The sequence below is a fragment of the Pan troglodytes genome, chromosome 19, assembly GCF_028858775.2.
Source record: "Pan troglodytes isolate AG18354 chromosome 19, NHGRI_mPanTro3-v2.0_pri, whole genome shotgun sequence".
NCBI lineage: Eukaryota > Metazoa > Chordata > Mammalia > Primates > Hominidae > Pan > Pan troglodytes.
This window is the reverse complement of record NC_072417.2, coordinates 91,744,151-91,760,684: the sequence shown is the minus strand read 5'-3', so window position 1 is coordinate 91,760,684 and position 16,534 is coordinate 91,744,151. Positions and strand designations below refer to the sequence as shown.

The 16,534-nt window shown below is 43.7% G+C and overlaps 1 protein-coding gene across 17 annotated transcripts in view; it reads left to right on the top strand.

Moving 5' to 3' along the window:
- The window catches only part of CYTH1 (cytohesin 1), a 122,552-nt gene that overhangs the window by 33,321 nt on the left and 72,697 nt on the right, over positions 1-16,534 (top strand). For 8 of the 17 annotated variants that reach the window (XR_010153116.1, XR_010153120.1, XR_010153115.1 and 5 more), the window contains exon 1: positions 11,991-12,221. The exons of 8 other annotated variants lie outside the window; for them this stretch is intronic. Coding sequence is in view for 5 of the 9 variants with exons in the window: in XM_054670201.2 (XP_054526176.1) it covers positions 12,194-12,221 (28 nt within the window). In the remaining 4 variants the exon portion in view is untranslated. Of the gene's footprint in view, positions 1-11,390; positions 12,222-16,534 lie in introns of those variants that run through there. One more of the 17 variants, XR_010153114.1, reaches the window with a different exon arrangement.

Here is a 16,534-nt window from a genome sequence, read left to right as displayed (position 1 = left end):
GATGGGTGGAGTACACCAATTTTGTAACTTGTAACATTTGGTCTTGTGGTTTTGCAAGGAAGGGGTGATGTATAATTAGTAAGGCAGGAGAGCAAAGGAAACAGGAAGGGGATCTGCAGTGCTCCTGTATCAAAGTAGATCTCCAAAGCAACAAGGGACAAAAGCAAGCACACTCCTCCCGCCCACCCGTTTTTACTTACTCTTATTTGATCAGAGAACTTTGCTTTCATAAACATCCTTGAATTAAGGCTGGAATTTTTTGGTAAAAATTCCTAACTGAATTTGGTTTAGAAGTATACAGAAAACCCAATGAATTAATTGAATAATCTCCCTTACCCCCTTCTTCAGACAATTCTCCTGTATTCTCTCAAGTAATAAAAGTACTAGAAAGATCAATTGTATTTATCATTAAATGGCTGGTGCCTGTAATTTATTCCTTTAATCTAGTTAAACAAAGTTGAGCTTTCCTGATAACCTAGGCATTGTTGTCCCCTACAGTAACCTGGGCCTGTTGGATGTGTAAACATTTTCCTTTGACCCAGGACTGTGTTGAAACTATTTGTTAATCACACAGCAGGATGATCAGTACTTACACCAGCTGACGGGACACCTGGCATGACTACTCAGTGATCCAGTAAAACCACGCCAAGCTGGTTCCGTAGAGTTTTCATTTTTGATGATAGGACTCGTAGCTCTCAGAATCAGAGAATGTTTAGAGGTGAAACTTACCACAAATGTGGGTCAGCATCTTTAGTTTGTTTCCTGTGTGTGGGGTGCAGTGGCGGACAGTGAGAGAGCCATGTGATGGGAGGAGGCTGCAGAGCTGGCCCTTGTGGCCCTTGAATAATGGGTAGGGTTCAGAAAAGTAGAAAATATTGTGAAATTTATTTTATTTTGTTTTTTTGAATGAAGCAACAAAAACAGAGATTTATTGAAAATGAAAGTACACTCCACAGTGTGAGAGTGGACCCAAGCATAGGGGCTCAAGGGCCAAAAATACTGTGAAATTTATTTTAATCAAAGTGGAACATAGATATAGTTTTAAAGATCCTATACAACACAAAATTTTACGTGCTTATAGCAGCAGTTTTCATAAGAACCCCAAAGTGGAAACAACCAGATACCATCAGCTCATGAGTGGGTAAAGAAGATGAAGTCTGTCCCTACAAGGGAAGATTCTTTAGTCATAAAAAGGAATGAAGTTCTGACACATGCTGCAACATGGCTGAACATAGAAAACATTGTGCCAGGTGAAAGAAACCAGTCACACAAGGCCATGTATTAGGCAAATCTGTAGAGGCAGAAAGTAGATTAGTGGTTGTCGGGGGTTTGGGGATGTGGGAATGGGGGTGACTCCTATGGGGTATGGGGTTTTCTTTTGGGGATGATGAAAATGTTCTAGAATTAGATAGTGGTGGTGGTTGCATAACTTTGTGAATATGCTAAAATCACTGAATAGTATTCTCTAAAAATGTCCTGCCTCTCCCAGACAGTGCCTCCTCCCCACAAATGTTGACCTCTAGATCCTTCAAGATTGGGACCGCAGTGCAGTATTTGAGTCTCCCCAGATCTCTTCCTAAATACCAGAGAATGCTGCTGAGAGTGTGTATTTTCTTAAAAGTCACTCCCCTCGTTAGTATACTTGTGCCACTATCTTCCCACCCCTCCCAGGGACTTTTTCTATTCTTAGTCTACGAGCCTGGCATACTCTGGGCCTTCAGAGCCTGATCCTTAGCATGCCATGTAGTTTTTTCTTTTCTTTTCTTTTCTTTTTTTTTGGCGCTGCCATTACCTGTGTCCTCCAATGAACTCTTGTGTTTTGCAGGGGGAGATACTTTGTTCTCTTGACCTTTGTAGGTCTAGCTCTTGGCTAACATAGTGCTTGGCACAGTTCAACAGACATCATTTAGAATGAACACATGGTAAAGAGTCAAATCTTTTTTAAATAAATCAGTGTACACTTTTATTATTATTATTTTTGAGACAGAGTCTGACTCTGTCACGAAGACTGGAGTGCAGTGGGGTGATGACAGCTCACTGCAGCCTTGACCTCCTGAGCCCAGGTGGTCATCACCTGCCTCGCCCTCTGAAGTAGCTGAGACCACAGGCGCGCACCACCACAGCCAGCTAATTTTTTAGTTTTCTGTAGAGATGGAGTCTGTTTATGTTGTCTAGGCTAGTCTTGAACTCCTGGGCTCAAGTGATCCTCTCACCTCAGCCTTCCAAAGTGCTGAGATTATAGGCACGAGCCATCACGCCTGGCCTTTCAAATTATTACTCTGATGAGTAAATCAATATGTGAAGAGCAGCTAGAAAATGGGAGAATCGGCGTTCTAAATGTGTTAGGCTCTTTCAGATGGAAAGTAAGAGAATCTCAGGTTACCATGTAGTGATACTTTATCCTAAGAAGACAGAGGAAGTAGGAAACTTGGTTGCCACACTGTCACTGTGGGTCTTGGAGCTCAGGTCTCCTTGTGGGAAAGTGGTCTTTGTAATAAAATCTTGCAGGTGTTGTATAATTTCATTAGTCTACATGGTGAGGAATAGAGGAGGTTCAGAGAAGAATATAAATGTATTTTGTATACCTCAGAATTTTAGAAAAGAGAATCCTGAATATTTTTTTTGGAGGAGTTGAGGAAGAAGTAACTGAGGTTTAAATTTTATCTTTGCAGTGATGCCTGTTCTGACCGTCTTATTTAAAACTTAACAATACCTGACCCCACCCCCTGCCACATGCTTCTCTTTTCCCCATAGCACCCATCACTTTCTAGCATGTTACTTATTATTTATTGTGTATATAGTTTTTTGCCTATGTCTGCCTGTATAGTAGAAGCCTATTATCACTATCCCTCAAATTAGCCAGTGTGTGTGGACAAAGGGCAAACCAATGTTGATATTAACAAAGCCCTTTCAGGAAATAAGTACTGGTGAATATGCACATAGGAACTGGCACATGCGCTGGGTAGAACATGAATTGCCTCTCCTCTCCCTATATATGTTCAAAAGGTAATGGAATTTTTTTTTCTTTTTTTTGAGACAGAGTCTCGCTCTGTTGGCAGGCTGGAGTGCAGTAGCACAACGTCGGCTCACTGCAACCTCTGCCTCCTGGATTGAAGCAATTCTCTTGCCTCAGCCTCCCGAGTAGCTGGGACTACAGGTGTGTGCCACCATGCCTGGCTAATTTTTGTATTTTCAGTAGAGACGGGGTTTCACCATGTTGGCCAAGATGGTCTCGATCTCTTGACCTTGTGATCCACCCGCCTCGGCCTCCCAAAGCGCTGGGATTACAGGGGTGAGCCACTGCGCCCAGCCAGGTAATGGAATTTTTTGGTGCAATTTCTATGTCAGTCTTTAACAATCTTTTCATGTAGCCAGCAGAGGGCAGCACAGATGGAATTTATGACATTCAGTATTTTTGACTTTATTTTAAAGGGCGTTTAAAACTACTGTAGCAACCACTTCTAGGAGTAGTGTGAAGTTTATTTGAATTTCAGGTTTCTTCTTATTCTTTCTCGCTTGTAAATTGTGCTGTTTCTGCTTTGTCTTTATGGAGGAAGTTGTTTCTGTTTACTTTATCATCATGAATATGTCAAATTAATACTTTCCAAAGTCTTTTTGACATGTTTCCAGATGCCTCCAAGGGCTGTGGTGAGGTTGGCGATGGTGGGTCTTGAAGGGGCACTGTTCTTTTGCCTCCAGAAAGTGGCAATTACTTGAACCAGAGTTCTTTGAGGTCTTCCCAATGCTCCCAGGCTCCACGGTGCACAGGAGACTGCAGTCCTGGCTCAAGGGTCCTCTCTGAGCATCTGACCAATGCTCTTGACCCCCTTCTCAGAAAGAAAAATCCCCAAGATGTACATACTCAAAACCACACAGTTTTTCAGTTTTGTGGAAGTTATGGAAGTGATCATGGATTTTCTTGATAGAAACTAAATAAGATCAGTCTTTGTGATGCATACCTCTCTTATTTTTTTTCTTGCAAGAGTTACTGGTCCTTAGGCAAAAATTGAAGTAAATGCAAATTGTGTACATAAAACAAAGGATATGGTTTAGGTTTTCTTTTTTTTTTTTGACATCTAATCGGTTTTGAGTTTTTCTTTTGATAACAAAAGTGCTAACAAGTCTGTGTCATGAAGGTATGTACTAGCAAATGTGCTCAGAAATCCCATAGCTTGCTTTGCTAGGTACAAGGTAAGCCTGTGTCAAGGAATGGCAAGTTCTTTGAATTCTTGTTGACACATTACATATGTCCTTTGTCATCAACTCTTTTTTCCCCCAAGGTCTAATAGATGCATTTATGTCAATACACAAAAATAGTATACCTCTATGTTTTTTAGGTAACCAAAGTAGAAGGAACCTTTGAAAGAATTGTGCAGTGTGTCCAGGTGTCTGGATTTCTGCCTGCAGAGGCTGGACAAGTCTTTGTTATGCTCCACCCCACCTTGCAGATGTTCTTCGGGACTTTGGAGGACACTTGCGTGATTGTATGCCCTAAGCTGTCTCCCATTTGGCAGCTTGTTAGGAAAGGTCTAAGCTGCGGAGAGAGGATACCAGGAAGCAAAATGATTTACCCCCAAATTCCAGAAAGGCTGCAGGGTACCCAGCACCTCTGAGAATGGAGATAAGGAAACGAGGGTGGTTTGAAAGTGTTCATTGTGGCAGTTAAGATTTCCAGGTCTCTTCTCCATCTCCTGCAGCAAGGCAGTTTCTCTTGCACTTCTGGTAAACATGAAGGTTTACTTTCCGAAGAACGCTGTGAAGATACAGAGAGCGAGTGAAAATCTATATTTATTTTAAAAAATACCAACCAAGAAGCAGCACCGAAAAAGTCCTTATATTTAACTGTGAGATTCCCATCCTTTCTTCCTCAGTGTAGCCCCCACAAATACTGGTGGTCAGTTTTATACTCCACACAGCCCAGGTAGGGGATTGGAGAATACTTCTTTGGGTAACTAGTCTAAGCAAAAATAAGCTGCAGAGCCCCACATGTGGGGTCTCTACACATTACTGCCTTATCATATTACATTGCCACACATCAATCTGTAGGCCATGCCTACCACACAGCTTTTAACCAGGTTATTAGTGTGTCAGTCTTAAATGAGAAGAAGTAGACTATGCTTGCTAGAGACTTAAGGAAAATCTTCAGTGTTAGCAAGCAAAAGAGCAAATAGTTTAAGGAAACAGGTCATGGGACATGTAGAAGAAAGCTTTAAAAAGTATATACTTAAGAGTCTCAGATATTACATGAATGAAACAAGAATAGGCTGCTATCAAAAAGGACTATGGGTTGAGTATTTCTTATCTGAAATGCTTGGAACCAGACGTGTTCTAGATTTCAGTATTTTTTGGATTTTGGAGTACCTGCATTGTACTTGCCAGAGCATCCCTAACCTGAAAACTGGAAATCCAAAATGCTCCAGTGAGCATTTCCTTTGAGCGTCATGTTGGCACTCACAACGTTTAGGATTTGGGCATGTTTCAGGGATTTGAGATTTGGGATTTGTGTTAGGTAGACAGCTTCAGAGGCCATGACACGGGAGCGAAGCTGGAAAGTAAGACTGCTGGCTGGAGACCAGTGTGGAGTCTGGTGTACTGTGGACGAGGACAGAGAAGGAGGGGCTGGTGAGTGGACGGAGATGATGGGAGAATTCTCTACCATCCCACCGCCCAGAGATAATGATTGTTAATGTGTTTAGTATATATTCTTCCTGGCTTATTTCTTTTTTCATTTTTATAGTCTATGCATTTTTGTTACATGATTTTTTCATTTAACAGTATAACATAGACATCTTTCTGTCTCTACAAAAATAGTTACGCAACATTTTCCAATTACTTTTTTTAAGTGCCAAGGAATACTTTTAAGTAACTCACAGGACAAATGCCCACACTAAATAAATACAACAGAAGCTCTGACACCACCACACCACAGAAGCATAGACATTAAAATACTACATTATGTCTGTCTAGTTGGCATGTGTTTTAAATGATAATCCACACTGTGCATTTAGCTGTGGCTAGGCTAGCACTTTATTTTTTATTTTACTTATTTATTTATTTATTGAGATGGAGTCTTGCTCTGTCTCCCAGGCTGGAGTGCAGTGGCACCATCTCAGCTCACTGCAACCTCTGCCTCCCAGGTTCAAGTGATTCTCCTGCCTCAGCCTCCCGAGTAGCTGGGATTACAGGTGCGCCCACCACCACGCCCAGCTAACGTTTGTATTTTTAGTAGAGACAGGGTTTCACCATGTCGGCTAGGCTGGCCTCAAACTCCTGACTTCAAGTGATTCACCTGCCTCGTCCTCCCAAAGTGCTGGAATTACAGGCGTGAGCCAGCACACCCGGCCTATTTATTTTTGAGACAGGGTCTCACTCTTGCCTAGGCTGGAGTGCAGCAGCACAATCATAGCTCACTGTAGCTTCAACCTTGCAGATTCAAGCGATCTTCCTGTCTCAGCCTCCCTAGTAGCTGGGACCACAGACATGTGCCACCACGCCCAGCTAATTTTTACATTTTTTGTAGAGACAGGGTCTCACCTTCTCTCCCAGGCTAGTCTCAAACTCCTGGGCTCAGTCAGTCCTCTCACCTCAGCCTCCTAAAGGGCTGGGATTACAGGCATGAGCCACTGGCCCAGCAGGGCAGCATGTTAGAAGACAGCTGGTAAATGAAAACAGTTATTTTGGAAATCAGTTTCATAGCAGTGTATAGTGAGCCTTAAAGTAGTTCGTATCTTTTGACCAGCTCTTAAGCCCACTTAGAGAAATTTAGCCTAAGGAACTAGTAGGAGCTGAGGAGGCAAAGGTTACAAGGATGTTGCAGCATTTTACAGGATATAAGGAAAGAGAAAGATTAATGCCCAACAGTAGAAGTGGTTAAGTAAGTTACAACATATACATAATGCAACCATTAAACATACCGGCTCCTTCAATTCCATTCCAACCTTAGGGTTCTTTCTAGCCTTCCCCCTTTTCATGTTTCCAAATTCCTTTTCCTGACAGTGGGAAACCTGGCCCCCATGATCTGGCTTGAGGGTTGCACCCGACACCTTCCTTTTGCCTCCAGCTCTACTTCCTGTCCGGCTCCATCCTGCTGTCTGCCGGAGGCTGTCCTGGAGGGAGTGTGGTTCCTGGTTGGGTTTGACCAGGAGACGCGAGGGTGAGAGAAGAGTGAAGTCAAGGTGATTCTCTCCTGCTGGTAACTGAGGCTTGCTGAATCCTCTACCGACGCTCTTGCCAGAGAGCTCCCATTTGCCACTTTTAGCAGCAGTATGATGCCCTCGCACCCCGTCTTGACTTAGCAGTGATGGGGGCTGCCCCTGTTGCTAGTCTGGGGGACTTTATTACTCCTTGGTGTCCTCTCTAAACTCTGCCCTCACTTTTTATAGGTGGTGCCTATCTTACCTTTCTCCACACTCCCACTCCAGGAATGTTTCTGTCTCTGGGATAATGATTGATACGGGTATTATGCTTTCAAAAAACAAACCTTCCCTAGAATATTATATAAATATTCACGTACTTTTTTCTACTGTCATTTATTTAATTTTTTTGTAGAAATAGGATCTTGCTTTGTTGCCCAGGTTGGTCCTGAACTCCTGGCTTCAAGCAGTCCTCCCACCTTGGCCTCCCAAAGTGCTGGGATTACAGACATGAACCACAACTCCCAGCCTAGTTTTGAAACATTTTAGACCATTACATGCTTGTGTATTCCCACCTAATCTATCGCTGGAGGGGGTGAGGCTAAAATCTATTTAAGGGATTTATTAATTAAAAATATAGAATGTCTTGAATCAACAACACTTGCATCAAAATGCCCTATTGTGTGCTTTTTAATGTGAATGACGAACGAGTGTTTTCTTCTACTTTGTTGATTTATTGCTTTTCATAGGGCCTGTGCTAGCTCCTGTATGTTTCCGATATCATTTGTTCAGACACTGCTCTGAGGCCCTAGATTATTGTTCTGGTTTTGTAATGTGCCATTATTTTTTTAGTTATTTTAAAGTGTACTTTGAAACTTTTTAAAAGCTTCCATTTAAAAAAATATGTAGTAATCTAACACTCTGTTTGGGATTGATGTTATAGATATGCCTCATGAGTTGGGTTATTATATGTTTTAGTTTCCCAGAGACAATCCCAGTTTATGCTGACTGGCTGATGTAATTATTAATAGTACCCATTTGCAATCTCAAAAATATCTCAATATGGATGATAAATTATATGGTCACTTATGAGTGAGTGAAACATACAATTTGGTGATGCAGTGGTTAAATGTCTATTTTAAGGAATTGGAGACATGAGATTCATTATTTCCTTTTTTAACAAACAGTGGTAATTGTTGTACTAGAGATGACAGTGTGGTGTTGAGCCAGGTATGCCTTGCCATGCTTCCAGCTTTAAGGGACACTGCCTGGCCAGGAGCCTATGAGGTGGCCTACTGTGCCCAACAGGGATGATGGCTATTAAACGAGCCAGTCAGAGTCCCTCTTTTGAGAATGTGAACTGGAAGTATAACAAGAATGAGGCATTGAATAGTGGGAGCAGAAGCTCAAAGTCAAAAGGTCTGGAGGAGCAGGGGACCTGTGAGGCCATGGGTGGGTGGAAGGAATGATGGGACCTTTAAGGCAGAGGCTGTGGGGAGTGGGGACGGGGGACCTGGTTGGCAGCATATCAGAAGATAGCAGCTCCAGGCCTGGTGCAGTGGCTCACGCCTGTAATCTCAGCACTTTGGGAGGCCGAGGCGGGTGGATCATTTGAGGTTAGGAGTTCGAGACCAGCCTGGCCAACATGGTGAAACCCCGCCTCTACTAAAAATACAAAAATTAGCTCAGCATGGTGGCAGGCACCTGTAATCCCAGCCACTTGGGAGGCTGAGGCAGGAGAATTGCTTGAACCCAGTAGGCAGAGGTTGCAGTGAGCCGAGATCGCACCACTGTGCTTCAGCCTGGGCGACAGAGCGAGACTCAGTCTCAGAAAAAAAAAAGAAAAGAAGATAGCAGCTCCATTCTTTAACTTGCCAGGCCAGAAAGCTCGGAGTCACCCTTGACTTCTCTCTTTTACACCTCACGTGGACTCCATTGGGACATCCTTGGCTGTACCCTGAAAGTAAATATAGCAAGAATATGGCCACTTTTATCAAGTAAGCCGCCAACCCGTCTCACCTGGATGACTATAGCAGCCCCCCAACTGGTCTCCAGCTCCTGTGCTGGCTGTCTCCAGTCTGTTCTTCCCCACAGCCAGAGTGGTCTTGTTACAAAGGAAGCCACAAAATGCTCTGTTGCTCAGAACCCTGGCAGCAGCTATGCATCTCACCCAGAATGGAAACCAGAGTCCTTAAAATAGCTGCCAAGGCCCCATGCAGTTCGCCTACCACCCTCCTCACCTCTGCGACCATATCTTCCACTCCTCCCTACACTGTTCTTCCTGCTCCAGCCACAGTAGCCTCCTGGCCCTTCTCAGCAGAGGCCTTCCCTGACTGCACTTCCACTTCCCCCACTCCGCAGTACTTACTTTCTGACATACTGCATATTTTACTTACTTGTTTCCCCACCTTTCCCATCTTGATAGAGTGGAGACGCCACGAGGGCAGGCATTTTGTCTCTTTAGTCCTCTGATGTCTCACTAGTGGCTGGCACTTAGTGTGCTCAGTGAATGTTGAACGAAACAGATAAGACAAAAGATACAACTATCTTTGTAAAAACTTTTTAAAAACAAGTGACTGGTTATGACAAAATATTTGTAACATTTCATACAAAGGATTTGTAATCTACAAATCATTTAAAAAATGATAAGCAATAGAAAAGTGGGCAAAGGCTTTGAAAAAGCAATTCACGAAAGAGGAAATACCTCAAACTTACGAAAAGATAATCAGCATCATCAGTAATCAGGTCAGTGCAAATGGCCAACAACAACGAGAAACTGTTTCCCACTGTCTGACTGGCAGAAGTTAAGTTTGGTCCCATCAGGGACGTGGCAAGCACTTTGGCAGCATCTGTGAAAGCTTTAAGTACTCAGGCCTCATGACCAGCTTTTCTGCCTTTGGGTGTCTATTCCAGAGAAACGCTATACCATTTGACAGTAGGGAGAAAATAGAAGTGACCTGCCCTCTTACAAGTTGGGATCACTGGCTGTGAATGAGACCTGATACCAGAAGATAGAAATGCTGTTTGGGAATCATTAAACATAGGTTTTGAAATGGTGCAGGGTGGGACTTACAACTGTGATTTTGACATACTAAACCAAAAGGTGACACGTTGGGTTTATATTAATTGCCTCTACAAAACAAAGTGTTTTTTTTTAAATATATGCGTATGTATTTATTCAACTGTTATTAGGCAAGAAAGAAGAGAATGTGATGAAGTCTTTGCCCTGGAGTCACGTCAGCACCTTCAGAGTCTGACTGGAGACAGCGCCCTGTTGTCTTGCTGTAGATGCGTGTGTTCCCAGCTCCCCAGTGAGACTTGGCCAAAGTCTAGCACTTCCTGCAAAGCTGCTGCAGGTGTTTGCATTTACAACGAAGACTAATAGGAGAGGGGTTTGGGAGTCCAGCAGAGAGCAGGGTGCGGAGGGTGGGCTCTGCGGCCAGGTCTCGTGCTTTGGCAAGCCGTGCAACGTCTCTGGGTGCTAGCATCCTCATCTGTGATCTGGGGATGGTGAGGACACTCACCCCATGGGATGTTTTCAGGATTAGATGAGTTAGGTCACATCAAGCTAGGCACAGAGTAAGCATGCAATATATGTTATCTATTACGATGATGCGGTGGGAAGCTATGTCTGGATCCAGCAGTTCTACTTGTGAGAATTTTTTTCTATGGAGATAATTAAAGAGATGTGCCAAAACATGTGCACACGTGTATTGAGATACGTAGAAAAATTGGAAATCACTTAGAAGTCTTACAATATGGGACTGGTTAAATATTATGTCTAGACTGAGAATAATAATAAATGTGATAGATGTCCATTTACAGTCATGAAAAAATGTTATAAGTAAAAATAAGTAGCTGTAAAACGACATATAAAATATCGTGTGTGTGTGTGTATCTATAGAAGAGAGAGAGAATATATATAATACTTATAACAAAAGTCTGGAAAATGTCTACCAAAATGTCATCAATGGCTATCTCTTGGTGATAGGATTAAGGTGTTTTTTTTCCTTGTTACTATTTTCTAATCTTCAACAATGAATATGTGTCATGAACATGATAGGACTGTGCAGGCAAGAATCTTTGGGTGCAGCATATTAGAAATCATAATGGAGATGAAACTGAACTTAGATTGGGAGTTTGGCCCTTGGATTTTTTTTTTTTTTTTTTTTTTTTTGCCTCTAATATCTGCTTTCTGCTTTTAGCCTGTGACCTCATAACATGCTGTAATGATTACGATCTCTTAGTCATGCTCTTGGGAAATGGGCTATTATCTCATTGTGAGGGGACCAGGGATTTTAATGATTCCATTTTAAGAAAATGTAGTCGGCTTTCCATGGGCTCCCCATCCATGGATTTAACCTATTGTGGATGGAAAATATTTGGAAAATAAAAAAAGGTCACACCTGTACTGAATACATACAGACTTTTTTCTTTTCATTTTCTTTAAACAATATAGCATAACAGCTGTTTACATAGCAGTTACATTGTATTTGGTATTAGAAGTAATCTAGAGATGATTTAAAGTATATGAGTGGATGTGTGTAGCTTATGTGCAAATAATTAAGGACTCAAGCATCCATGGGTTTTGGTGTCCATGGGAGTTCCTGGCACCAGTCCCCCTTGGATACCAAGGGACAACTGTACTTGAAAGTGAAGAGAAAAACAGCAGTGAGTCCTGGCTGTGACTTTGGTTGAGTTTGAGAAAAGACTAGAAGTGTGGCTACTAAACTAGTTTGACTCCAGTGTAAGATTGCTTTCAGGGAAGCAGATGGTTAACACACTCGGAAGGTGCTTGAGCTCGACTTCAGGAACTGGGTGGTGGCACTGACAGGGAGTGCCGCTTCTTTGGAGGCTGGAGGTTGATTGGCCCAGGCGTGCAGCCAGCCATTGCCTGTCTGTTCAGGAAGCAGCTCTGAGCTGCCCTAGTGGCTGGACAGCTTCACAGGTATCCCCGGCCCCTCCCAGTCAGACCCCACAGGAAAACTTGGCTCCCAGTAAGTTACCACTGTCCTGGAAGCACAGAACGGACTTTTCGTGTCCCGCTGTAAGGAAACAAGATGGTCCTTAAAACCGAAGAGGAGGATGGTGAGTCAAAGCCGCAGCCCCCGGCCGGGACCGGTGCGGCTTGGGGTATATGGAGTGGAGTTTTAGGTATCTCTTTTGATTAGTATGTGAAATCCTGTGAGGATAGTTTACTGAGCCTTTTGGGGAGGAGTTAAGGACCAACCTAGACTCTGGTTTTTATCTTACTGTTTTCAGGAGAAAGACTGCATAGTCTCTTAGTGGTTAGGAAGCTGAGGCTCTCTCGGGGGTGTGTGTGTGTGTGTGTGTGTGTGTGTGTGTGTGTGTGTGTGTGTGTGAGACAGAGAGCGAGAGAGAGGAGAGAGAGAGAAAGCGCGAGAAGAGAGAGAGATATTAAGGTAACTCAGTGTTTTTAAACCAAAGAGGTTCTCCTCCAATCTTTGCTTTCGTTAGAGTTCCGCCTTGGGTGTTTCTTGGTAGATTCCACTTCATACTTGGTGATTGTGTCTACTTCCTGTATCGAAATAACAGTTGGTCAGAACTTCTGGGAATTCCACAAATATCCAGAAAGAATCTGATACTAAAAAGTAAAGACATTAGAGATCGGATTGAAAGAACCAGTGAGATTTGGGATAAATAGTACTTGTTTTATTAAATAAAATATATCTAAGGGAAAAGACGATGTGGTCTTCTCCCTTTGGTTGTTAGGTGAGGACTGTTTGAAGCCTGGGAGGACAGGGTCTGTAGAACTTCCTTTATCTGCTCCACACCCGTACTGTAAACAGTGGAGCTATGAGTAATGGGATGACAAGCTGTGCCTTCTAAATCCCAAGAGATTCTGCTGAAGAGCTGTGTCTTAAAGCCCTGGGTCAACACAGGAGTTGTGTTTGTGGATGTGTGTGTGTTTTATTGTATTTTATTGTGGCACCTTATCAGATGGTGATGTTGTAATGCTGCAAGACAAAATAGTAAAATGTGTACTGGGTTGTAGCTGGTAATGTATGATATATTTAAGTTTGGAATAAATATCTGGCTATGTTTCAAGTGGATTTTGTGAAAGTTGTAATAAAACTTGGGGGTCCTCTTTAGGCTTTTCCCACTCTGGTTCGCTATAAAGCACATATTTGAAAGCCCCACCTCTAAGTGCAAATGATCCTGGACAGTGTCCACGGGCGACACTGAAAGCTGCAGCACGCGTTGGGGACGCTGGGAGGGAAGCATGCACAGGTGTCCATAACGATACTTCTGTATCTGAAGAGGGGTCAATAGTGAGGGGATGTGCCAGGCCAGGGCTGAACTGCCTGCTTGGTGCTTTTCTAACTGAAAGGTGAGTCCACACTAGCCAAGATCTAGTTCCAAAGGGAACACTTTTGAGAGTGGAAGAGGACACTAGTGACTATGCTGGGACAGCAGGAGTGAGCCGGGCCTGGCCATGGTCCCTCACGCTTACTTGCTTCTGGTCCTTCCGGGTGAGCCTAGCTTCAGACCCACCGGAGGTGCTGTGTAATAGTCACTTTTTATCCTGGAGGCTTCAAAAGTCAACATAAACTACCCTAATCAACAGTGGGAGTGATGGGGGTGGGGCATGAGGTTAGGGGCCAGGAGCTTAGAGGTAGAATTACTGAACAGCTTTGCTTTGACCAAGTAACCTTAAAGAACTGGTGCTTCTTCGCTTCCCTTACCCCCTCCCATGGTATTTCCTTGTGTTGTCACCTGGGACTGAAGGCAGTGTTGCCCTTTAAACCACTGCTAAAATAGATGCCCTTAGACATTGCCTTGAGAGACAGAGTGGCATTTTGTAGGTGTAAAAGGAGGGGGACAAATGGAGTTTCCTCTGGCAGGTCCCTGAGATCCCAGGGGAGGGCAGAAGTTAAGAGTCAGTTATGCTTTCCATAGAGCTGCTTTTAACTAGACTTAATGCCCTAAAGAACACGCCTAAGAAAGGGTATGTGGGGGTTTTTGAAAATATTCTTTAAGGAAGTCAGACTCTTCTGCTGCATTAATCTCAAACCCACAATTTTTAGGTTAAAAATATTGCTTTCTGGCTGGGCGCGATGGCTCACACCGATAATCCCAGCACTTTGGGAGGCCGAGGCAGGCGGATCACCTGAGGTCAGGAGTTCCAGACCAACGTAGCCAACATGGTGAAACCCTGTCTCTACTAAAAATACAAAAATTAGCCGGGTGTGGTGGCAGGAGCCCGTAATCCCAGCTACTTGGAGGCTGAGGCAGGAGAATAGCTTGAACCCGGGAGGCTGAGGTTGCGTTGAGCCGAAATCGTACCACTGCACTCCAGCCTGGGTGACAGAGCAAGACTTTGTCTCTAAAAAAAAAAAAAAAAAAAGCTTTCTGCTTTTTTTACCTGGTACATTGGTACATACATTCATGTTTTCATTCTGTATATGTGTGTTAGTGAGAATTAACCAGTTTAATTAATTGGGCACTATTTTCTTAACTGCCATAAGTTATTATTATTTTTAGCTATTTAATCTTGTTAATGTCAGTCCCCCTTGATTTGCCTTTTTTTTTTGAGATAGAGTCTCGCTCTGTTGCCCAGGCTGGAGTGCAATCTCGGCTTACTGCAACCTCTGCCTCCCGGGTTCAAGCAATTCTCCTGCCTCAGCCTCCTGAGTAGCTGGGACTGCAGGTGCACACCACCACACCCGGCTAATTTTTGTATTTTTTGTAGAGACGAGATTTCGCCATGTTGGCCAGGCTTGTGTTGAACTCCTGACCTCATGTGATCCACCCACCTTGGCCTCCCAAAGTGCTGGGATTACAGGCGTGAACCACTGTGCCCGGCCTTGATTTGCCTTTGAACGCTCTCTTTGGCATCTCTTTGGGATAGATTCCAAAATCTTTGGTGTGGGACCTGAGGCCCTTCACAGGCAGACACTAAGCCCCCTTCAGGGTGCCAGTTCAGCCCTGCTGTGTCCTGGGCCCTGCCCTGTGGTGTGCCCATTGTTGCTGGCCTCCGTCACTTCCATACACTTTATCTTGCTTGGTATACACCATTCTCTTCTTGTCCATCTGGGGAATCCGTTGGTCCTTCAAGTTCTGGCTCACAGGCTGGCCCCTCTGAAGCCTCTTGGCATCGCCTGGAATTCTGTGAGTACTTGCTGCACTTGGCCGCTGTGGCCGGGTGTGCTGCTGCTACGGGCTTACATGCCTGTCCCCACTGGCCTTCACTTTCTGTGCAGGCCAGGGACTGGAGCTATTTAAATCCTAGCTCCAAGCACAGGCTGCGCCTATGGCAGATGCTCAGTAAACACTGAGCTGAAGTGAATCTGTGTATTTCAGTAAGTGAAAAAAGAGCTGAGGACGCTGCCGGTGACCTGAATGTGAATTGGGCTCTATTAGTAGTGTACCCGAGGTGGATTATTTGTACTCATTGAGTCTTTATCTTACCTGTAAACTGATGAGAACAGTGTATAGTTCATTGTCAGGAAATATGCAGAGTTACAGTTGAGCTTTGTTGGAAAATTTAAAAAAGTGGAAATGAGAAAACATTTTAAGCTGTAAGATAGCATGTGTGTATAAACTAGTATTATTTGTAGGAAAATATGCCAAAGAGAATGAAGTATAGGCTTCCTCAGTGGGACACTGGATTTTCAGATTGCTTCTAAAATGCTGTCCTTGACGTGAACTTTCCACGTTATCCTTTTTTTTTTTTTTTTTTTTTGGAGATGGAGTCTCACTCTGTTGCCAGGCTGGGTGTGATCTTGGCTCACTGCGACTTCTGCCTCCCGGGTTCAAGCGATTCTCCTGCCTCAGCCTCCCGAGTAGCTGGGACTACAGGAACGTACCACCATGCCCGGCTAATTTTTGTATTTTTAGTAGAGACAGGGTTTCACCATGTTGGCCAGGATGGCCTCTATCTCTTGACCTCGTGATCCACCTGTCTTGGCCTCCCACAGTGCTGGGATTACAGGCGGGAGCCGCCGCGCCCGGCAGTTATCCCATGTTTTAATCCGTGCCATGTGATTGTGGTAGTCTCTAGTTGGACAAGTTGCTTAGGTTGTGGTGTTTGCAGGAAGACCTGAGGAGCTGTAACTATCAGTTCATATCCCCCTAGATATTTCTCACTCCCTTCCTTATGGATTTTGTATTTTGCAGAATCAAAAATGGTTACATCTTTATTTTTAAGCAGGAGCATGTTTGGCATTGTACAAAGCACACATCATAGCAAGAAACCTGTATCACCATCTGCTGTGACAAGTTTTGAAGAGGATTCACTCTGGTTTGAATTTTGTAGGCTTTCCTGTTGAGTACACCAGAGATGAATGCTCACGGTATTACACAGAGGATTAGAACTGCCCTTTCTTCTTAATGAAGGTGAATAGAAACAAGGGCTTGGATTCTGCCCCTCTGAAGAA